The following is a 24,852-nucleotide window of genomic DNA, read 5'->3' on the forward strand; positions in this document are numbered from 1 at the left end:
TTTTCTATTTTTTCTCTATAGCAGCACGGCTGAAAAAAAGCTCAAAAAATGGAACACCATGGATGAAAAACTCGGATCTAAGCGACCTGCGCGCATCTTCGAACGTTGCTGAAGGTATGTAACTTTTGCGATAAACGATGTCTGTACACCGATGCAGAATGTACGTAAATGATTGAATGTTACTAATTAATAAACAAGAAAGGAGGGAGGGTCCAAGTGGATCAGCTCGGTGTGCCAGGGTTAAATATTATAGAAGCCTTTAGAAAATGGCGCTATACGTAATTCTGCTGCAAGGGTCAGAGATTATGTTAATATTTTGCAACCGTTATTGGATAATAATAGAGTCTGATTCATTCTTATTTCTAGTCGAATGATATCCCATTGTTATACATACGGTAGGTAATTTGAAAGTAGCGAGCGCTGTAGTAATAACCGCGATTGTTCACTGAACACACATTCGTGTAAACGTGTCATATATAAATATACTCACGTATCTACGCACAGAGACATCGAAGCATACCGACCTATAGCTCAGAGATAATAAACAACCGCAATTTTCAGTATACGTCCTACTGATTATTAAATTACTAACGTCACATCGCGACAATACCTACGCGTTCGTTAAAAGAGTATCAAATTTTATTATAATTACGGATACGCCGGTGTGATCGATCTGAAAAATTATACAAAATGAAAATTCAATATCCGCTGAGTGGTTTACGTGAAGTACGAAAATCGTCAGAGCTGGCGACTAGAAAAATAAAAACTATGATGAAATTTCGTTTCTTTCTTTCAAAAGAAATGAAAATTATATCATCATTTTCATAAAATAGGTATACCTAAATTTAGCAATTATCAAATGTAGTTGCGCGAATAATACCGCTGCATGTAGATGAGAAGGCGGAGACTGATATATATTTTACCGTGGAAACGAGAGTGGGTAAGAAAAAAGGAAGCAACCCGAACCCAGACCGATCCTTTGAGACGGAAGCAGGAGTAGGAGAAAAAATAGAAAAAAAGGTGAGGTGAACTGTAACATGTCTCGAAATTCGAACCCTTATATTTATAACGGTTCGACGGAGAGACTTGAGATTGAAAGATTCGGCGAAGTTAAATAAAGTGAAAGGGAATGACTACTTCCGATCTTGAATCAATCCGGTTATCGAATCGTTACTCCATTTTATTCGCCTCACCACTTGTAGGGCGAGTAACGAAGTTAGAAATTTATCGATGAGTCGTATTTGTTCCTAGTTGAAATGACCTCGAATTTGATCGAGGTGATTAAACAAAAGTTTGAACAGTTTGAAAATGAAAATGTAGAGAAAGGCAACAGGCCAACTCGTGAACCCCCCGCCCTCGACGTGATCATCTACGGTGAAGTGAATCGGGAAACCGTGCCTGCCAAGCCGTAGGTACAACGAGCGGGAGAATAACTCCACTGATCTGAACGCAACAGCGCTCGCTTCGTACGAGATCGAAAGAGATGAGAAAAAAGAAATCTAAATGTACCAGCAGCGAGTCGAGCAGACCGAGCTCGGCTCACCGTCGGCGAAGCACCAACTTTGCGTCACCTTCGGACGTTCCTTGTAGTGGTCGGAATGCGAATATAAGATTACAATTTCGCCACGTTTTTGGTCGGTTATACCGAGACGTGGGTAAACTCAACGTTCGATTCATTTATGCGTATTTATATCGCTCGGCAAGAATTTTACCAGTTAGCCAGCAGTCGCTCCGAAGTATCTCCAACGACCAGCCACCGTGCATGACCTGAGATTCAAAGATCCGCAGGCCTCCGGCTATCGCACCCATTCCTCTCTACGGTATCGTCATCCCAACTATGCGTATACGCATAAACGGCAGCGGATCCAGATATACATTATTAATTGCAGTGAGAACACGGAGACAAACAGTCACCGCTCGTGGCTAGAGATACATCGCGAATGTATGCGATATAAATGATTGAGGATAGCGTCGATTAACAAAGAATTGGAAATAAAACGGAAAATAGAAACTTACGTTGTTCCCGCATTTAATCCGCACGTCCTTCGGGACCGGTTATGGAAAAAATATCACTCATGGAATCTGGAGCACTTTGATTTCGGGCTAAACGGATCGCCTGTGCCGAAGCTTCGCGTTTCGAACGAGGATAATATCGTACCTCGCAAAGGCGCGAGAAAGCACCGGGAGTCTGTGAGTTTGACGGTCTCTCGGCCAGTCGGAGATCGCGGCTATGCTACGGCTACGAGCATACCTTGTTCGAAACGGGTCTCGGACGTCGGACCTTGTCCTACGCGAACGCGAGTCGCGACAAAAGCGACCGACGCGGGTAGGCGAATGCCGAAGAGCGATGAGCGACCGACGGTCCGACGGGCCAACGGTAAACACTTGACGGACCTGACTGACCACTCTCTAAAATGCGCGCGCATATGACGCCCGCGACTACGAGATACCGCGACGAACAGCTGATCCGTTATTAACGCCTACCTCCCGCTGAAACGTCGAGACGACGTGGATGGCCATCCGAGTTCAACGGGCATGGCGATTCCAACAACGACAGAATAATTTCGTTCTCGGTGTTTCTCACCTGAATTTCTGGTCAACGAATGCTAAGATTTGCTGATAGGCGTTGCAAGGATATTCCAGAGAGATTAACTTTGCGAACCAGATAAATTCAATTCGCTTTGCGAGGACGAGATGATTTTTTGATTTCAGTAAATCAAGTTTGGAAGCATCAATTTCTCGTCATTTGACCGACGGAGGGCCTTACATGGTTTCCGAAGTAAATTTTTAGGAAAATTTTCGATCGACCCAACGGAGGAGTTACAAATCTTCTCGGAAATATTTATAGCGGGTTATAGATTCGTAACCGGATATAAAGACGAGCATAACACGCGTTTGCAAATGGAATGTAAACTTGCTGAATAATTTTTGCTATTTTTATCGAAAACTGACTCTCGTAACAGCTTGAACAAATCGAAACGAATAACAGAACACTGTATCAACGTATGTGGAAAAATCAAGGATCTGGGGTATTTCGGAAATACCATAGCCCAATCTTACGAAAATCTTCGCAACCAGGTTTCTGGTCGTTTTTATACGTATCTCGTGCGCGTGTAGGTACGCGATATTCAAGCTCATCATGCGGGTGCACCTCGCGAATTTACCTAGCATTGAATTCGAGCCACGCCCCTTGCTTCGGAAAAGTGGGAAAAAAAAATTGCGCGTAACACGAGCCAACGACGTCGAAGAATAACAAAAGCATAGCCAAAAATAATATAAATTTCGACCAAAGCTTCAACAATTTTCACCTCCAACAAAGCAGCTCGTACATAGTGCATCGATCGCCCGTATTGTACACATACAAAGACTCCAAAGAATTTCCCGTTGAAATTTTTCAACAAAAGTTCATTTTACAATGCCCTGCAGTCATAGTTTCAAATCTCACGCAAGACGCGCGACACGTGCGATAAATCATCCGCCATCCTCCAAGATCGCACCGCCGACACGGAAATTCTTTGCCGCTAAAATGGCCTGCACCCGCCTCTAGATTAGTTCAGATTGGACGAAATCATGTTCAGTTATAATATGCCGAAACTAGACTGAACCATTTGCCGCTTCACTTCGTCGCGACGTTTTCCGCCAGACAAACATGTTAATGAAAATCCAACCTTGACGCTCGCGTCTTCTACTTGAGTTTCTCACATTTCGTTCCATCTCTCTCTCTCTCTCCCTCTCCCTCTCTCTTACACTCGTTAGTCACTCATTGACTCGATGCACAAGTACGCCAACTTTACTACGATTCGTTTTGTATACATAACAGGTATACGCATACCTACGCTGCACATGTGCTGCTTCGGTACATCACGTTTTGTCTCTACGCAATGAAAAATATACACATTTATATCTCCGTACGTTGATATGGATTAAAGTAAATGATCTCAAAGCACACATACTACGTCACATATGAGAGAAGTTTATCATTCATCACTGGTAATACATGCGGTATAAGATTTCGCGTGTATTTACACTTGTATTTGGGTGAAAAATTCATTAAAGGTCACGATGTCATACGTCGTTGGATTTATGTCATTGACATTGTCAGCTGTGAGGCGGTCACATCGGAGATACATTTTCCCCTTGTAAAACCCATTGACGACCTTGAGGATTCGAAAACTGTGATCTTGATAATCTCGCTTTTAACTAATCTCGCTGTCGACGAACTAATCGGATCTGAACCACAAACATCTCGATAACATCTTTTCCGCCGTGCACATTTTATAACCCGCGATTAGATCGGTTACCTCATGGTAACCATGGGGGGTCTAGATAAAAAATCAACAATATTGAAACAAAATGAAAAAAAATAAATCAATAACTCAGGAAGTATCCGGAATGCGATAGTACAAAGATATCTGCACTGATTAGAAAACTCGTTGATTATAGTCCGGTAAAAAACTAAGATTATTTGCCTCTGTGTACAATATAGAAATCTTGTGCCGCTGTCAAGCATAAGGTATGCGCCGCGTGACGTAAATGTGTACGAAGTGCATTAAAAAAAAAAGGGGGGAAAAAATGCCGCACGTTTGACATGTTAAAGGCTTCCCTGCTGGTGCAATTTTGCATACAGTTCTGCATATTAACCGTTGCGTAACCGAATGCAGCTGTAATAAGTAACCGTTGAGTGTTACACGTGCACGTGATACGTACACTTGCGCATATGTGTGAGCTGATCGTTAATGCGAGCGACTGGGCAAGGGCAAGGGCGAATAAGAGGCGAAAATGAATACCTGAGCTATTTGAAATGAAAATTCAAAGACCGAGGGAAAACGATCGGATGATATGCGAAAGGAACATAACAATGGGGAACCGAAGTAACTGTAATTTGTAAAAATCGGCTCATCGCGAATCATCGCATTTCAACGAAATGAGAGAATGATCAAATCCGAAAGGATTTCGACCATAGAGTTCGTGAATTTTCCAGACGAGAATTCAATTTTTCTATCTATATTTTTTTGCCCGTGCACAGTGTGGGATCGTTATCAATGGGACCTCTTCCCAGGCCCTCATCGTCGATGGAGGATAATCCGTATTGTGCAATACATACGATAAGCCGATGAAGACGTATACCGGTAACTTATATCACACGGTCGGAGGAGGGCCACGGTCAGTGTAAAACGTGATTAACGACGCTGGAGCGGCGCAATGAACGGTTCCGTCGATTCCAGGGAACCCTATAAATTCATGCAAGCTGCAGAATATGTGGAAATATTCTACTCCGATAATACTCGTATGTTCCGCAAAGCAGAAGGAAGAAAAATTCAATCAAAAACCAAACAAATTCGGAGGAGGAGAAAAGAAGAAAGAGTATCGCTCGTCCGGTCTACCTGTATCGAACGAAAGCGGTATCTGTCGAATGATATTAACAAAATGTCCGCTGTATGTGATAACGTGTACGCGCCACATGCACGTATAATAACATATAATACATGCCTCCCGCGGACCGTGGATATTGGTTCTCGTAAAATAGTCGCAGGGGGTGTCGTTCCCGAGTGGATTGATGTAACATCGTTCGATACGTACATACGTACACTGTACACATGTACGCGAGCGAATCAACTTTTTCGTCACGGAAGTAACTAGTTCGCACATACGTATAACACACGTGTACGTACATCGTACTTCAACGTTGTGTGTGCATTGCATTAAATCGGAGGAGAGTTTTACGATCGTCGCGAATGACGTCAAACTTAGCGTACTTCCATACCCATAGATGAAATGGCCGAAATCCACACCACGCGATCCATGACGTTGAAAATTTATCAACGGCGAGAAAGGTCCGATCGATTGTATAGTTCTAACGCGGATTATTGAATCAATTTTCGCGGCATCAGCTGAAAATTCTTCAAACAATCGCGAGAAATCCGGGCGATCGCGAAGGAAGAAGAAAAAAGAAGCTCGCCAAGCCACGTCTCACAAATCCTGTGTACATCGTAGCGCAGCAGCCGCAGGAGGAGCAGCGTCACAGAGAACTGCAATTTTGAGAGCCACTTGACTTTGTCTGCGGCATTAACGTGAGTGCTTCTTGAGTCGCGGAATGTTTGCTAAACCGTTAGAACTGAGCCGAGTACCTATGCAAAAAGGTGGGGGGCGCGAAGGCACCGCACGCACGGATAAAAATTATTTTTCTTTTACGGAAACACCAAACGTTTCGCAAGCTAGGAACAAAAACGAGAGGTAAAGAAGAGAATGCCAAAAGTGAATTTTTAGCACTTCAGTTGCTCGACACGTGTATCGGCGTTTTGGTCAACGTTTGATCCGATGTATGACGTTTCCGACACTGCGAAAAAAACGTTTGAAATAAAGAGAAAAAAGAACGAACACATCTAATTTCCGGCCGATCGTCGAGGGGCTTCCCAAAAATGACCTTACACAACAAATGTACACGTATATCGAATTCCAAGGCCGGATAAAGTCGCGTTCTCCGTACAGGATTATATGCATGTACTAGGATTGCACTGGATGGTGAGATTATTCTGCAAATTGCCGGCGATGAGATATCAAATATCCCATTTTATGAATGTATGAAACTTTTTATCCGACAATATCATCCGATTGAATTTGACCTCCCCTGTTCCAGTTCGTTCCTTTTTTTTCCCCTTTTATTACGTAAGTGTTTCGTATAATTTACGTATCTGTGTATACAGCGGATAAAGTTCATGCGTCGAGTCGTGTATAGTGAAATTATGTAGTACATGTATGTACGATATGTTAGATAAAATCTGTCAGCTTCCGGTGAATCCGTCGCAAAAGACGTCATATACCTATATGTACAATACAATATGTACGTATAAGTGTATAGGTGCGTAACGTATTCTACAGTACGGGAAAATGCGGTGAACCGACGCAACAACAATCAGATTTCTTTTAATCGCGATAGGCGAATATAAAAATGTAGAGGAGCATATCGTATTAAAATTATATTTATCGTACCGAAAACATGTAGCAATTACATGTCTACGCAATATTTTCGAACAATACTGCGCAGATAGCAAAAATGAAAAGCAACAAATGAATAGATGAAAACAAAATCAAGATGTTCTTATTTGAATTGAAATTAGTGGAAATCAGCGGCCGTTCCAAGTTTCTTTATATTTTATCGGGATATAGGTGATAAACGTCACTGAAAATTGATGTACCGCAGAGGATGATCATCGAAAGGGAAACGGCGTTGCTTTTATTTTATTTTATTTCCTCCCTTTTTATTATTTCAATTAATGCGATAGAATTCAGGTCACGAATCCTCCTCAGCCCTGTTTATTGACCCGTTTCAACGGAAGCGTATGTAATACGATATATAATACATCATCGAGATATGCAGCCGTCGAGGACGATCGAGGAGGAAGCGTGTAACGAGGAAAAAGAGTTCGCGGTTCGATATTTTCAATCGACGACAGTCACGTGTAATACTAGGTATAAATTAACTAACTGGATATAATCCCCATCTACGATACGGATAAAATATGAAATACATACACAACAACGAATCGCAATCGCGTTAATTATCTGAGATAATTTTACAAAGTCTTTACAAATATCTGCCTATAAAACATGCAAATTATTCGATGCGTATCCGTATACGATACTACACTCCGAATAAAGATTAGCGGTTCGCTCCGAAAAACGTCCAATTCCGAAAGGATAGAGGCTTCCGAAGAAAAGCATTTTGAAGCTTGAAGCTTCACCTATCAAATGGATTTGGTTAATTTAGATTGCGTCGTTTTGTTCACCAGTTATACTCTTCTGATTCAATTGATGTCGAACGCGCAAAGTAATTCATTGACTTTGAGAAGGTGCACCGGGTGTCCGAGTCGTTGGATTATAATTTTTCTGATGTCATTTCGAAGGTAGAAGTGTCCCCTTCGAAACGCGTTTTTTAAATTTGCTGTGCGATTTTTTTTACACGAGCTATGCGACTCTGAACCGATTATTGTGCACGAATCTTAGATGCGATACTCTGACCGGACCCAGTTATCGTATTGAGGTTTTTCAAAAACGATTTTGGAGCTCAAAACTTCGACTTTACGAAACTCTATTGCAGTATTCTTTCATCAAGGTGTAACCAGCCCCCACCCTTGAGCGTCTCACATAAATAGAAATGATAAGAAGGGTCGAAGATGGAAGGGCTGAAATGATGCCGGCTATTGAGGAATTACCATAATAAAGCTCCTTTGGAAATCTATACGCGCGCCGATCGTTTCGGCATTGCATGACGCACATAACATAATACCGGACTGATCCGCGGAAAATTCCCTCCTGCCGAAGAAAAGGAAAATTGAGTAAAACGAGAAGAAGTAGGGCCACGATATCGCACCCTGTACCACCCAGAAAATGACGAACGAATGTTACCTACCGCTAGTGGTGAGATATTGGAAGAAGGAGACTTATACACGAGATTTTGGCCGTGACCCAAAAACGACGAAGAGAAAAAAAGACAAAAAATTGAAAAACGCTTCGTCTCTGACGAGTGGCGACGAAAGGCGGATTACCGCCATTTTGACATCTTTTTCAATCTCCTGCTACTCGTACCTCGTGATTAGAAAAAGATTCGAAGTACAGGACTCCCAAAGAAGGGAAGCGTTCCCAAGTTCCCACGATTGTTGACCCGAGACAATTTATTTGCATTCTGATTGTAAGTCGGGCAGAATTTTGGCACGGATGCTAAGTGAAAGCTCACGAGCACAGTAGTTCATGGTCCGGAGACATTTGTGTACCGTCTTTTCGTATAGTTGAACTTTTTTTTCTTCCGTCTGTCTTTTCTGTTTGAACAGAAGGTACCTAATTAAAGTCCATCTGTGGAACGACGTTTGAACAATTAAATCGATAATATCGGCGATTATACATTCGGCGTCCACGACATTCGTGACTTATGGCACTGATACATACAACATACGCGTTAGAATGACAATGAACAGATAATGATATTTCATCGTCGATAAAACAGCTACAAAATAATCCAAGTTGGGTGTTTGCTTGTTGCAAAATAAATTCCCTGTCCTCTTTGCGGAAGTGAATGACGCGCAGTGTCTGCCTGTACGTGAATTTAAGGATACGACATAATCAGCCGCGGAACCTTGAGCTAAATTAATCTTTCGATGCCTGGCAATGGACTTGACCTCGAAAGGAATTGAAAACTATTTTCCTCAGCCCCTGCCCGCCTGCACCCGATCATGTCGTCATCGTCGTAGTTATCGTTATCGCGATCATCATCACAATCGTGCATCGAGCTTCGAACAAAGTTTATTTGTACACATGCACGTAACGCATACACTCCGGTTACATGCGCTTCGTTGCTTATCCAGAGCTGACGTGAGCGAGCGACTAATACTCGAGAGTCTCGAATCTCCGAGGCAACGAACGAACGAACGAACGAACGAACGAGCAAACCGACAGGGATCACGTGACCGGGATCGGTCCAACTATTCCGCTGACTGTACGCTAGATGTATTCCGCTTGCTCGTAGCCCAGCTGAGGAATAATTTTAGCCCTCGGAACCTGCCAACAAGAGTCAGCTGATGCAACCGTCCGCCCATTGCTTGTTTTATTATATACGTCCACAAAAAAATAACCCATTTCACCCGATAGAAATCGAGTTTTGAACACTTCCTACGATTACGTATCACGTGTGCACGGGTTCCACCGAAATTACCCCTCACGAAGAACGTTTCCTTCGAGGATTTTTTCGACCCCCATGGTAATTTCCGAGCGAGATATCATCGCGAACCGATGCCACGCCCCCTTCTTTCTCTAGTTTGGGGAAAAAAAAAAAAACACCTTTCTCTCGGATAAAATTCAGCTTCATTGAAAACCATTTTCACACAGTCATTGTCACGTTTTACTATTTTTTCAATTCGAAAGCTCGATTACTCCGTAATAAAATATATATTATAAGGGAGTATCTGCAGAGATATGGTAACCTTGAACCGATCATTGTCAGCCGTTTGTCCCTGAATTAGTTAATGGGATCAAATATAGCCCTACACACAGGGACTCGGAGGAAAAATGAGGAGACATATTGACCCACCGTTCACGCATCGTATTTATTGACGTGTTGGTCCTAATTAAATTTGCGTCACCAAACACCTCAATCCGCGAAGCTCAAGCAGAATATCAACGTTCGAATTCGATTTCATTAGGATCGGTAACGTGGTTACGATCATGAAAACGTGACCCATCGTCGTATCATCGCCACTAAATGAAGAACGATAAAAAAAGAAAGGCGAAAATCGACCTATTTTAAAGCAAAACTCGACATTCTTACACCAGAGTCTTAATTTTTTTTATTCATTTTGATCGGAATGCGATAAAAATCGATTTCCTCATTCGCAATTTACCTATAAATTCTACTAAAACATAATCGCCCATTGAAATCGCGCCATTCGTTTCGCTGTTACTTCACGATACTAAGGTGTGTCCGATGGAGGAAAATAATCAACAAATACGAAAGTAGTTGTAACATTTCGATTACAAGCCCATAAAGTTTAATACTTGGAACGTAAAATAAATTCGAATCGTATCAGAGTTGAATTCTGACACTCGTTTATCCCATGAGATTCGCTCCCTGTATAGGTATATTCCCAACCCAAGAATATGGTCTGGTCTCGAAGTTTGCAATCGCTTATATACTATTCATATATAGATATACTGAATACCTAGTCCGGTTTTCCGGTGCGATAACGATCCCCTCCGAGATGTAGGTCACGTATGTATTTTATCAATTTCAAGATACATGTGCACTCAGTATTTATATACCTATGACTGCGGCTATTATCTATAAATCTGTGTATCTCTCTATGCAGGTGCAAGGCATAGAGAAATAACTAACAAAAAAATTAGTTGATAAAAATGTAAAAGAAAATATATCGAGGGTGTAACTGGCGGAAAACATATGGTGTTTCACATACATGTTGTACCTGCGCAGATATGAGCTACATACGCGTAGAACGGCCACTCCATCCGAGTATATAATATCAAATACATAAAACACCTGGTGGCTATTGTGTGTACATCACACGCACACAAAAAACAGAATCAAAAAGGAGAGAACGAACAATTGACACATTGGAAAAATATTTCCACCGGGTCATTCCGCATCCAAATGCACGTAGCGACATACGTACGATATCTGCATTCGTGACGTATAGACCAGGTAGACCAGGCGACCGTATCTATACAATATAATAATATATGATAACGCCAAGTTTCACACACGCATAGGTATGAAAAATATACAGAATGCGAGTATTGTAAGAATAGGTATAACACGGGTCGTTTGTAATCCAGTTTGAAATAAGAAACCGTATATATAGTACATACGTCACGGAGGGAGGTGTGCATGCACCTACGTATATAGATGTATACTTATGCATACGTATGTAAAGGTACGTGTATCATATACATCGCTATGCATCTTACGTCGTAACCTAGATGCTTTCTTTCGTAGTTCCTTGGTTAGCCGCGAAGTCAGAGATTGTTAAACCGTGACTTAAACCGGATATAAATCTTATCACACATTAGCTCATTATACTACCCCGGAGACTATGGAATACCTAGAGTATTAGGTGTAGGTGTAGCCACAGGTATAGGTACACAGGTACACGTGTGCATGCATTATCGTGTAAGATCGCGCGACTGTATCCGAGGTAAAATGGGGCACGAATGAAATACAACTAAGAAAATTCTACTAAAAAATCAGGTTCGCTGCAACTGAATAATCCACATCCAAAATCCACATCGATTATATTCTTCTCAACTATTCGAACCGAGCTAACTTCGCAACGCGAACTTTTATACCGCATGTATGATCGATGAATTAAAAAAAAAGAAAAATTATCAACTTTTGCTTTACTCTGAAAAAGGCAGAAGCTCACGAGGTGAGGGAAAAAAAAAAAAGGCCGTTCGAAAGTGCTGAAACTGGTACACGGGTATATCGTACATAATACAACGCGGTTGTGTTCGCCAACGTTGTAACAAAGGCGGAAGTCTTCCAAGATTAGATAACGGGTGGGCAGCAGCTGTAGGCCACATTCTTTTTTACTTTATTTTATTCGTTTTTTCCCTTCACTTTTTCTTTGGTTATTATACTACCTGTTCACTGTCCGTGAATGTAAAATAATGCTGTGCAGTAGCCGGGAGAAATTAACGAAAAGTTGGAAAAAATGTGGGTAATCAACCGTCGCAATTACCGATGTGGTACAATGAATATTATATGTACATCGTAAATCCGATTTGTGTCTGAAAACGTTTTGAATTTAACCTTGGAAAAAAACCGAATGGAGGAAGAAGGAAAATGGACAAATGTATGAATAGGTATACCCATAGAAATAAAATGTATAATTCATCGATGTGTACAGTCTGACTAGATGAAAAATGTATAATTCATAGTGTTGGTTCAGAAAACTTTGCCCTCAAACTTTAATTTTCTTTTTTCGTTCTCATAAGTAAAAGAAAAGAATACCTGGACCTGATCATTTCTCACATTACGGTATTTGCGGTACAATGATCTGACAATTAAATTACATACGTGTAGGACTGCAAAAATAATAAAAATCACTGTAACAGTCATGATAATAATTTGACAATAAAGAAAGGAAAAAACGATGAACAAAAAATTGGGCAATAGATTCTCGAAAACGCGGTGCAAAAATTTTTTCTCATATATATAAATTAGGAAAAAATTAAATAAAACACGGAATGAATAATAATTCGAAGGTATATGAGTAATTCCGTTGACCTCGATCAACTTTCAGTCGTTGAATTGGGCAATCTCTGTTTGTGAGTTTAGAGGTATTCTCATAACGGTAAAATTTGGATTAAAGAGACTACCGCGATGACAGAGTCAAGGATCGCCTACCATCTTATCCAACCAGAGAAGAAAAAGACAAAGAATTAAAAATAATCAAATCTCGTTGTTTCAACGCTCAAATACTCCGAGTCTGACTCACTATTCTCGTGGCATGCACATGAGGAAAAAGGAAGAAAAGAATGAGAAACGCGAGTAGAAATGCAGCGAAAGAAATGGGAAGAAAAACATTTGATTTAAAACAACCAACGAAAAAATTTGACTGAGAATAAAATAAGTTGAAGCAAGCGAACAATGAGAGAGGCAAAGGTGAGGGACTCCCGAAGAAAGCTCGTAATCCACTACTGGGTAATATATGCAAGGCACGCGTGATATTTCTCATGAATATTTCGCTACGAAGACGGGGAATTTTGAAAAAATAAAATTCCAAGTGTGTGTCAATTGTGTACCTACAAGAGACGAGATGACTTATTTATTTTTCTGAAAGAAATTTAATTACCTTTTCACATCAATTTTTGTGGACGATTCGATTTTGCATGACGATCCGCCGTTGTTTTCAGTCGAGTTTTTAACAAAATTCTTCTGATTTGTCAGGATCAATTTGAGAACGGAAAAAAATCTATTTCCGAAACATTCATGTACGATATTTGTACCGCGGTATGTCAAACAAAGATTAAAAGAAAGAAGAAAAAAAATCCCTGCAAATTCTGATGCACAATTCTTGACAACTATTATGCACAGAAAAGATAGTGCATGGACAATATCGCCAGATTAAGCCTAATGTATTAAAAACCCTAAGGTATATAAGGTATTGTATACCTATATGTACACGCATACGTATCTACACACTACAAGATTTTAATAAACTCACTTTCGAATCCCAGGGACAAAAGTTAATGCGGTGCGCGAATACGGAGTAGGCATAAGGTACGCAGTTCGCGATTCATATGTGACTACACCAAAAAGTTTTTCTTCGAGTCAAGTCTTGTGCGAAGGACAAAATAGGAAGCGAGACGCCTGCTGCGCTGCTATTCGAGCTAAAACTCGAAAAGGTTCACCGTGAATTTCCAACGGGGCCGCCACACTTTCAACCAGTTTATCAGTAGGCAGAGTTTAACGTACCATCGATATATCGCGGGTCAAGAAGCACTAAAAACTTTTTTGTTCCGCAGCACTAAATTAATTTTTTTGTATTTTCTTTTGTTGTTCAGAGGAATATTGTGTGGCAAGTTTATAAACCACAAACCACTTTGCTCAACCGTTCGAATTTCCGGAGAGTAAAATAAAAATTTAATTTACAATAAAAAACTTTAAACTGCATAAAAGCGCGGGGCTCGCGAGCGAAACTTCGATGCACGAGGTTCACTTTCAGCATACCTCAGAGAGCTCTAAGATTAGCAATTTTATTCCTATCGAGACCCGCGCCTATCTCTCCGATGCTATTTCGGAGCTACTAACAATCCTCCGCAGGTGCTTAAAACGTGACGTTTGAGATGGTTTCTGGTTTCTCTTGCAACGATTCTTTTTTCACATCAATTTACCCCAAGGTTTTTTGACATTGAAACTTGATCATTTTTCGTAGGTAGACTGTGATTTGATTCATCTATTTCCTCGTTCGAATCAAAACTAAGTTCTCATCGGATAAAGAAAGGAACGAAGATACAAAAAAATCGATATAAAATTGAATCAAGAAGAAATAAAAGAACGACAGAGGAAAATAAATTTGCGTTACATGTGACAGGAGCGCGTGGACGTCGGAAAAGCCGTCGCGTGCATTTTCATAGGCATAAAAAACCGAACGAAACGTGCGCGCGACTGGGAACACGTTTTCGCGGAGCAACCAAAACCGTCTGGGTCGACCGCGGTTCTACTACTGAAGCTACGTCGTCCCCACCAGACCAAAAAGCTCGGTGCTCTCCTCGCGGGCACAGCAGCAGCAGCAGCAGCAGCAGCAGCAACTCGCGGACTCGCGGTGACGACAGAACGAGAGACGAACGGACGACGAGGATCCTGTTTTTCCGCCGTCACTCCGTCGCCCTAACGTGTAGCTCAACCAACCACGCAACACGGAGGGATTCGCGAAGAGAAGAGGCCAACTTCGCAAATTTTGCGGACCTTTCGGACTCGAATCTCCTCTACAGTCGTCGTCGACTCGTCTCGCGAACAAAGCGCAATCACGAATCAGTCGCGCCATTCTCACATTTTTTATTTTTCATCGCGTCTTTTACACTCCACAGAACCCCGGACCGTGATAAAGGTGGCAACTTTCTTCTCATTCCCTCTCAGACGACTATTTTTGCGTATGCGATATCGCGGTGCACGCTCTCTTTCTGTACACGGTGTAGCTGAATTAATGATAGAGTAGCGGGTAGATATACGTGCGTATATTTTCGTATGACGGGGGCGCGATGTGAGAAAACAGAGATAACGAATCTAACGATCGCAATAACGATGACAAATGTGATTAGGGATCGATAGACGATATCGCGACGACGATAAAAATACGCGACGACATTGTTCTCGCGTCTATATGAATGCTGAATACCCGATGACATTTGTTTGAATGAAAAAATTTTCCAGCTGCTTCTCATTTTTTAGAAAATAATTAATTTGCTCCGCAGAAGCAAAACGGGATTACACCGCGGTGTACGTAGGGATATACACGACATGCAGTTTTCACGTGCAGATTCAGCGTTAATTACAACTCCTGGGATGGTAAAAGCTTTGGTCAAGAACGTGACAATTCCATTTCGCCGACTTTGTTTTCTGTCATTCCTTATTGTTTCATTCATTTTCAACTTTCTTCCTCTGGTTTTCACTCCAAACACCGCACTGCAGAATAGCACGAGATAAGCTATAGTCAGTCGGTACGTGTCCCTGCGTCCCGGTCAAGGGTAAAAGTTGAATTATTTCACCTTCGAAAAATCCTCAGAGATCTACAGTTACCTTGTACAAATTTTCACTTTCTTTGTACACACGCATTACCTTAGTTATATACCCTAATTATATATCCAACGAAGAGAATATAAAAGAAATACTCATTAGAATTATTTTACAGGGTTCATTCTCGTTAATTAAAAAACGCGCGAGCGCTGAAAGCTGGAGTCAAAAACGTGAGCCGAGAAAAGACGTTCGTGATGAACGTTCGTTCGCTTGCAGTCTTTGAAGAATTGAACAGAACGACCTACATTAATGTCAAGTAGATCGTGGTGACTACCGAGTGGAACACAACCAAAATTGGAAAACGTTATCGACGATAAGGAATCAATCGACCCGATGCTTATCGATACCAGTCGACGTATCGTAGCTTCCTTTGGCGTTTTCATACGGATGAAAGTGACGTAAAATAATTGATAATTTTCGGATGAGGTATTGAGGGAGACGGCGTATTTCATGTGGTAAATGTAAGATGTACCTACGCAAAAATTATAATCTTCCGTTTGCAAAATAAAACTTAACAACTCAGTTGTCTCCTACTCTTTCGATATTAAAACAGAATTCCGATACGTCGCGTGTGTACGTATAATGTTTTTCCGCGTAATTGGATTTGAATTGAAAAAGTAATATCATCGGCAGATGAATACATTCCGCCAGGTGACGAAATTACGATATCGAATAAGGGTAGGAATGAAACAGGAATTCCAATGAAAGTGCGATGGAACGTTGTTAAAAAATGTTTTTCTTCATATCAAATTTTTTGGGTTCCCTCGGTGCAAAAAAAGGGAAGAAAACAGAAAATATCGAACGATTCTCGCGTCACGTACTACGAGTGGAACCTGCGCCAAGAAGGGATATTAGATTCTACGTATAATGGACGACGAAAATGTGAATCTCTGAGCATCACAATGTACGTGATTTTCGCTTCTAATTAAACTTATAGTTCAAAGGGTAAAAAACGCACACTTTCGCACCTCTCGTGCATCACCACCTTCCCTGAATGGCACTTGTTTTCCTCTTCTTCCGTTACGTCTAGGAGGACAAGGAGAAGAAGAAGAAGAAGAAGACGAAGACGAAGACGAAGACGAAGACGAAGAGGAAGCAACGGCAGCCACGCAAGCACATATCTCTAAACTTGAAACGTTGATTTAATTACGTCATGTAATAGTTCACCGTCACTATATCTACACGCGTATGCATATAAAGGTAGGATTTATACACACACTATATCAAGTGTCACTTGGCCTGAGAAAAATCTAAACATCTAATTAGCACGTACGCCACCCACGATATATTAAATATGCGTATAGGTATACACACGATGTATATGTATATTTTCTATGTACGTCGATCGAGTACGGAATCCTGTCACGTATGCCTGTAACGTCGACGATTTTCTTTTCGCAGCCATAAGCGAAAAAGTCATTACGCTTTTGGCACGACGCGACCATATGTAACAACGGGGATCATTGAGCGAGATGCAACAACGTCGTCGGCGAAAGGAAAAGATTGCGGGAGTTTTCGAGATTTCGCCCGGATTGTGAAGAGTCGTGCCCCAGGACACGTACGGAAGAAAATCAAGAGTAAAGAAGACCAATCGAACACGAAGGAATGACGGAAGGAAATCAATCGCGAGCTGTACGAGTGTAAATCTTTCAGTGATCTCGTACGATGAACCAGATGCGATATATCATGCAGGAGTATCGGTTAATTTAGCGCGGGTGATTTCGATTAGAGAGCGAACGGGGAAGCGAGTCGTGAGATAAGAAGTGTGTGTAAGAGGAGGTGAATATTGATTGCGCGCCGTCAGCTGGTCGGGTGCCGGCAGCCCTACCGCATTCTAACCTACATTGCATCGACAACGCACACTTACATTTCCAACGCCCCCGCCTACGACGCGAACGACACATCTACAATCGCAGAGACTCGAGATACGCCACAGGTACAGGTATTATTAATGCTCGACGTCGAACGGACTAGAAAAAAGTATGCTAAAAGAGGCTGATCCGTCATACCGTACCTCATGGTATGCGAGTATACCATGTACAGATGTATACGTATGTACAGGTATTTGCAACGCGCGTTTTATGCCTTTCCAATCCTTGCTTTGTGTATACAGTACATACGTAATATACACTTACACGGTTAATAACTTTCAGGAGAGCGAGGAACTTTTTCAATGTGGGGTAACATCGATTATTTTTCCCAAACGACTTTTCTTGTTTACTTTCTTTTCTCCGTAATTGTACGTCCCCTTGGATGAACTTGGCAAAATTTGGGAAGAAAAATATCATACAGCCTCATGAGGCGTTGGTTGAAAATTGAAGTGAAATTGGGAGAAAAACATTGTACATAAAATTCGACGTACACCTACAAGCGGATATCCACACATTAATGTAATAATCGATTGCAATTACCAGCTACTTCGCTTCGCGAGAAAACCAATTACTGAAATTGAGATCACGCGTTAAGGTCGATCTGAAACGAATTTACGTCATACTTTTTGTAATTATATCCAAAAAGAAAAATACCTGAAACAAATTTGTAAGAAAATGAAAAACGTGCACTACGGTATACGCGGTATTTGAAAATTGCGAAGACCTTGGAGGATATATTCGATAATTCTTTTCAACAAGGGCTTCTCCTATACCTTCGGTTAAGAGAATAGATTTGAAAAGTACTCCGCGAACACTCTTCAGATTAATTTTTCACGCTCTAAATAATTCCACGTTACATCACGTGCATAGTCGTATTTTTCTCTCGTAAGAAAAAAGTTGTTCTCTCAAAAATGAAAATCTCAATTGGGAAGGCTCTTTCGAAATCGATAGCTAATCGATGCATTGCCTCTGCAGGTCCCAAACAACGAAATTTAAGAAATAAAGAAATCCAAGAAATTTCTTTATAAAAACTTGAAGTTGCGGTTAAACGAGAACTAAATTATCAGATGCGATTAGTTTCTGCGATTAGTACGTCTTTCCACGGGAGTATAATCGAACGACGTATAACGTTACAGCCACGTAACCGTGGAATCGAATTAAAATACAGCTCGAGATGTCGACCAGCTCTCACCGTCTGTTAGGTAAGCGAGAAGAAAACTGCAACAACCGTAATCCGGTTCTTATACCGAGGCCACAAACTTTGACCGATGTGACTTATACAATTGTTACAGGCATTTCGGGCCACGTTCATCTTTAATTTTTATCTTCTCCTTGATTTCGACTCGTCGGAAATTTACTCGGTGCAACGCAGACGCTGATGAAATCACGCAAATGTCTCACACGTTTTCTCCAACATTATTGAACGCGTTTTTTGTTTTTTTTTTTTTTTTTGACTCGCCCAGTCGTATGATATACATGTGTGCACCGTAGGTAGCCACGAGGGGTAGCAATTTGTGACAAAGTCAGTTTTTCAACCCTTTTAGAGTTTAGACTTTATATTATACGCCGTTTACAAGTGGGCGTCGGTCGTCGAGAAGCGCGCGACTATATTTCTTCGTTTCTTCTTGACTGACAAGAACAAGAGTCGGTGAGAATATGAAGTGTGTTTCGAGTGTTGAGCGAAGGACGCAAAGTCTCGTTCCGCACTCAACGTGTATACGTGTAATTACACTCGAGAAAAATTCGTTACGTATATCAGCGGCGGACCTCCAAACTCGTTAGATTTCGGCTGGAGCGAATTTTTGGCAAGAATTTTTTTTAATTCATTCGATAGCCTGTTTTCGCCAAGGAATTATACGGAAATCCCGAAGTCGAAAATCGTCGTCAATTCGAGTGTAACCGAGTGCGTGTAAAAAATTATTCCAATTTTTGTCCGAATTCTTAAAGTTAAATTTCGATTTTCGATTTTTACGCCGACATAGAAATTTATGAACTATAATACCTGCGGTGCTCTGATATCGAAACGCTCTGGAATACTGACCTGAAACATAAAAACGAACGTAATTATTAGTCAGGAGTTTATTATCAGCTATGAAAATGTAGGTGTAGTAATACGGAAGTAATTTGAAGTAATGGTCAGGAGAATCGTAATCTTCCTACGTGCGGATTATGAACGGCGAAAATAATTTGTGAAACGAAAAGTTCCGTTGTCGAAGTTGTCGGTCATTGAAAACAATTTTACAATATTAAGAAACAGAAAAGATTGCGGAAGAGAAATTTGTCAAAATTAAATCAACGGCGACGAGTGAGGTAAACTCGTCTTAATTGATTTGCTCGAGGTATCGTATAAGACGCGAGAAACGAAAAGAGAATAGAAGAAGGAAGGAAGAGATTTGAGAGAATTTCAGCATACGTAAGAGTAGGTATCTCTCGTCGAGTACCGTACACCATAGTTCTCAAAGCGTTATTGTTTTACCTTATTTCTCACCGCTAATGAGAAATAGACAACGGTTCCCGTCATGTTCAACATTACTAACGGCACATTGCTCAGGTGTAGCGCGTCTGAAGTTGGAACAACGTTGTACGGGTACGATAATGGATTACCATCGGGAATTCCCTACGTAGTCTGGTAATTCATTATTCAAGGAGTTTAATTTTTTCTACCCCGCGATGCACCAGCTGCACCTGGGCCGAGCATGTTACCCGTGAAATCCGACTGACCACGTTTTCTTCATCCAGTTTTCAGAGATGTGCGGCGGAGCGGAGCGAGATGAATGGGAATCGCGAGTGTCTGCGTCAAAACTGATTCAAAGAGAAACGAACCGTCTGATTCTGAAAGGTGGCTTCGGATTCGAGGTGCGCGAAGCATGGCTGGTTGTTAATTTGAACAAGGTCGGAACAGAGACGAGAAAAAAAGCGTCATTGTAACGCGACGGTGGCGATACGTGGCCAATTATACGTTTTAAGTGCACGCGCACAATGGCTCGGGAAGCCCTAAAGTGTTCAAATACGTTGATCGCAAGGTAAATTGACAGTGTTTTGAATCTCCGGCTTTACGTACAATGTTTTCATTACAAAAGCCGTTCAAGATATTCTTCAAACGTACAACGCGAGACGCGTAATGTTAATTTATGCACATGTCGCAAGTACGTAATTGTCTGACGTAAATCCTGTTACTATAGTCCAAAAGATCAGGTGATCCATGACCGAAAACAGTTCGTTACCTCATTACCTTTGTCAACGCGAAAAAGTATAAGGTACCGACACGTCGAATTCGATTGGAAAATAAAATCACAACGACGAATGAAACGTAAGAAAATTAACGCCGGCTTCAAACTTCACACGTTTGAGATGAAGTAATTCAAAAAGTGGAGAGGTCGTAATTGGAGGAGAAAAATGGAAAAGAAAATTAAACGAGTATGACGCAAGGCAGGAAAGAGAAGCTTAAAGGGAACAGAACTATGACGTTTACATTGTTCTTTAATCCTGCACAGAAGTCTGACGTCGGAAGCAGCGGATGTAGCTTCGGCAGTAGAACGAGGCGAAAGAAATATCCCCATTGACGATACCGCTCTAGAAGACCCTTTGTCGATCTCGTTCCCGTAATAATCACTTAAATTCCTATCAGAGAATTTCAGAATAAAACCGTAGATGCCGCGACCTTTCGACTCTCTACAAGTTATCAGGTGAACCAATTCAATTAACGAGGTGTCTGATTTGGATTTTTCTGCTCTTTCGAGAACAGAAATATGAAACTGAATTCCAGTTTCTATTGAGAATCACGGGGTATCGGCGTACCATATCGTAGAAATCGGTCTGTATGCTTCAACGTTAACCTTTAACGTATTAAAACATTTTAATTTTCCCCGCGAGTATGTAAAATTTTGTTCGAAAGTATCCGCGTGCGGTAATTTAGGTATACCTGGAAATTTAATCTCGCTGATAAAGTTGACCTTTGAATCTCGCACGGCAAGGGTTACGTGGCTCGTTACAAAGTCACCTATCACGAAACTCGTTGTATAGCAATTACGGAAGAAGCTTACTCGGCATCTCTCGATGAAAAACGGTGGATCTAGTAAGTTTTCAAAATTAATATACCTTCCCTACTTTTTGGACCATTCGTCTTACAAATGCTCCGAACAGTGAACATTTCAAGGGAAGAGATTTCGTTTCCAAATATGTATATCGAAAATATCAGCGAAGAACGGGCTAGCTCGTTGGCGCGAAATAAAAAATCTGTATTCTCCATTTTCCTGGGCGTGATTTCGGACATAGCTAATCTATCCAGATACGAATTATAAGGTTGGAAAAGAGGAATCTTTTTCGAAACGGTCCGCGGTGGCGCGATGCCCGGAATGTATCGCAGGGGCAAGAGGGGATCACGATTCGAGTAGGTGGATAAACGCGGCTATATAGGTACTGGATACACAGAAGCGCAGGCAGCGAGCAGACGCTGAAAAACATCGGGAACATGGAACAAAGGAGCCAAGAAGCCTTTTCTCTCATGGTGCTCAAATCTAGGCTGTTTCCCTGGTAACACCCGCAACAGGAGGAGTAAGAGATGAAGAATCGAGAGGGGCTGGAAAAGGAGAGGAAGAAAACGGTTTCCTTCTCGCCCTTTCCTTTTCTCTTTTCTCTTTTGCCTTTTTCCTTTTTCCTTTTTCCTTTTCCCTCTTTCCTTTTCCCTTTTTCCTCGCGCTAACCCGTTTCCTCATCCTCCACCTCATCGCTGATCGACTCGAGCGAGCGTATGCCGGCCGCTGCAGAGCAACGGCAGCGAGGGAAAATCTACGAGGAGAATTTCTCCTCCGTCATTCGTTCATCCGTAGATCAGATGTTCGGGAAATCAATAAAACCTCCCTCTCGTCTCGCCTCCCCGTATACAGCGGGAATAAGTCGCGCACACGGGTTAACGTCGAGATAGGAAAACTGGAATTTCCGTCAGCTGACGCGTCCGCTAGAATTCACGTCTCCGCGGCTCGCTAATTCATCAAATTATCGTAGATATAGTTTCGAAAACGGCGGACGAGCTATTAAAGTTAATTTTAATTTTATTACGCGCCACGTATCTGCCCTTCGCGATATCGGCGTTAATTTGGAAATTTACCATCTAATGTCAGCCGGTATTATCGATTATCTATAACGTATCTATGCGATCTACACATGAATACACGTGACGGTGTTTCGAGTATATACGCTCGCGAGATTTGGCGCTCCTAGATACGATCCTAGCATAAACAATTGTAACCCCGTAAGCGCGCGGGGGCATAGCGCCAGGGTATGGAAAAAAAAAAATCTCGCGAGAGAAGTCAACGGTGTCGCCTCGGGTACCAGGCAACGTAGGTACATGCATACCGATGCGAAAATTTATATCTGTGTATGTATATGCCGATACATTATGTATACAAGGCGACGCAGTTTCCGCCCTGTCCGCCAGCACGTGCAAAATTACGTAATCTACATCGACGGGTGACAGGAGCTGATTAGAGTAGCTACGCGACGTTAACCAAAGGTTAATGAAATCGAAAAATGATCCATCGACCAAACAGGCGTAGCCACACGTTATGATACGTTTCGCGTTGGTAGCGTTAAAAAAAGGAGTACGATTTTTTCTTCTCCCTTATATTCGAACGATCTTTCGCCGACGCTCGAGCACATCTTCTTTTCCAAGATTCAGCTTGAATTCACTTCGCACGCGTTATCCACACTCCGTTCCGTAGGTTGATCAAAAAATTGAGATTGAATTCCGAGAGTTGAGATAGCGAGAGACGCGTGATTGTTCCATTTCTCCCAGAAGTAAACCTTATCACTCGTAACAAATGATCATTAATTATCAAAATCGTATCTCTTTCAGAATTCTTGGAACTTGCGTTTACTTTTAAATACAGCGGAATTCATTGAGAGATAATAGGAATAATTAAATAAAATAATAAAGGGCAATCTTGAATTGGTTACGATTCAATTGATATTTAGCGAACACGGCACAGCTCTCAACCTTCTTATTATTACGCCATGGTAAGATGGGCAGAAGGCAGAAAAGAGAAGAAAATATAATTCGACGATAACGTATTGCCGTATAATAATTTATTCATTAAATTTTGCAACCGTCAGGTTGGCGTTATAAGCTAAACAGACGGCAATTTCGAATCATACGTGTGCACTTTATTTTCGAGCAGTGACGTCAGCTTTGCGTCGACCCTGAAAGTTTGGTGGTGAATTATCATCCAAATTGGGGTTGAATTCGTTAGCAAAGTCGAGGTAACAAAACGAAGAAAAAGAAAAAAAAAAAAGAGAATTTAATTAATTAATTGCTGACGGGTGTATTCATATATACGAGAAGGGCGCGGAGTTTACCCAGGTGGATGGATATTACGACCGTGTAGCACAGATATAGGTATAAAGGGTATACAAGCTATAATACAAATTCAGGAAATTCCCACCTTGACCCTGTTTCCTGGCTTACTTTGGGGAAACTGCCCTCCTTTCGTTCCTTCTCTACCTATATAACCGCAAAATGCGGTAGGCAAACTGCCAGGAAACTACCCTAGAAACGTCAATACGAATCTCTGCTCGATTACTACTCTGCCGTACGCGATGACCCAAAAGTTACGGTGGATTCCTGTACTTTGATCGTTTCACTCTACATTAAATTATTCACATTCGAAAGCTTATCACCACATTACGCATGAACGGACATTTATTGATCGATGAATTTTCTGAAAAAAATCTCACAATTTCCGGGGAGTTACAATATTATAAGAGAAACAAAAAATTCTGAAGAAACATTCTGAAGCAATTTCAGCCATCCCAGTGTGAATCAGGTCAGAAAAAGGTTGTACAAATTTTGTCGAAAAAGAAAAACGAAGCTGAATCTGTCCCCTTTAAAACGCCGTTTATAAAGCCCGATTATCTATATTTTGACTGAACCATTTAACTTCCAGTGTGACTAGAAATCTCGACAAGTGTATTTGATATTCGTATGAAAAATATCAAAATATTCTTATACTCTGCCATAAATAACTCGAGGTTTGAAAAATTCTCAAAGCCCACGGATCTCTATGATATAAAATAATTCGACATAGTAGCGCGAGCATGCCGTATCATACATAAATATGATAATAATCGTGTTGATTTCGTAATTATATCTTACGATAGTTGTATAATACCGTTGGTTATTTA

At 41.3% G+C, this 24,852-nt stretch overlaps 1 protein-coding gene across 10 annotated transcripts in view; it reads right to left on the reverse strand.

Moving 5' to 3' along the window:
* Positions 1-24,852, reverse strand: part of LOC105688379 (serine/threonine-protein kinase tricornered) — an 81,201-nt gene that overhangs the window by 14,061 nt on the left and 42,288 nt on the right. The window contains exons 1-2 of one of the 10 annotated variants that reach the window (XM_048654198.1): positions 14,401-14,578; positions 13,982-14,033 (exon numbers count right to left, since the gene is read on the reverse strand). The exons of 3 other annotated variants lie outside the window; for them this stretch is intronic. In XM_048654198.1, the coding sequence (XP_048510155.1) occupies positions 13,982-14,033; positions 14,401-14,418 (70 nt within the window). In that variant the 5' untranslated portion in view covers positions 14,419-14,578. 6 more of the 10 variants (XM_048654199.1, XM_048654200.1, XM_048654197.1 and 3 more) reach the window with 6 other exon arrangements.

Source organism: Athalia rosae, chromosome 4 (assembly GCF_917208135.1).
Source record: "Athalia rosae chromosome 4, iyAthRosa1.1, whole genome shotgun sequence".
NCBI classification, from domain to species: Eukaryota; Metazoa; Arthropoda; class Insecta; order Hymenoptera; family Athaliidae; genus Athalia; species Athalia rosae.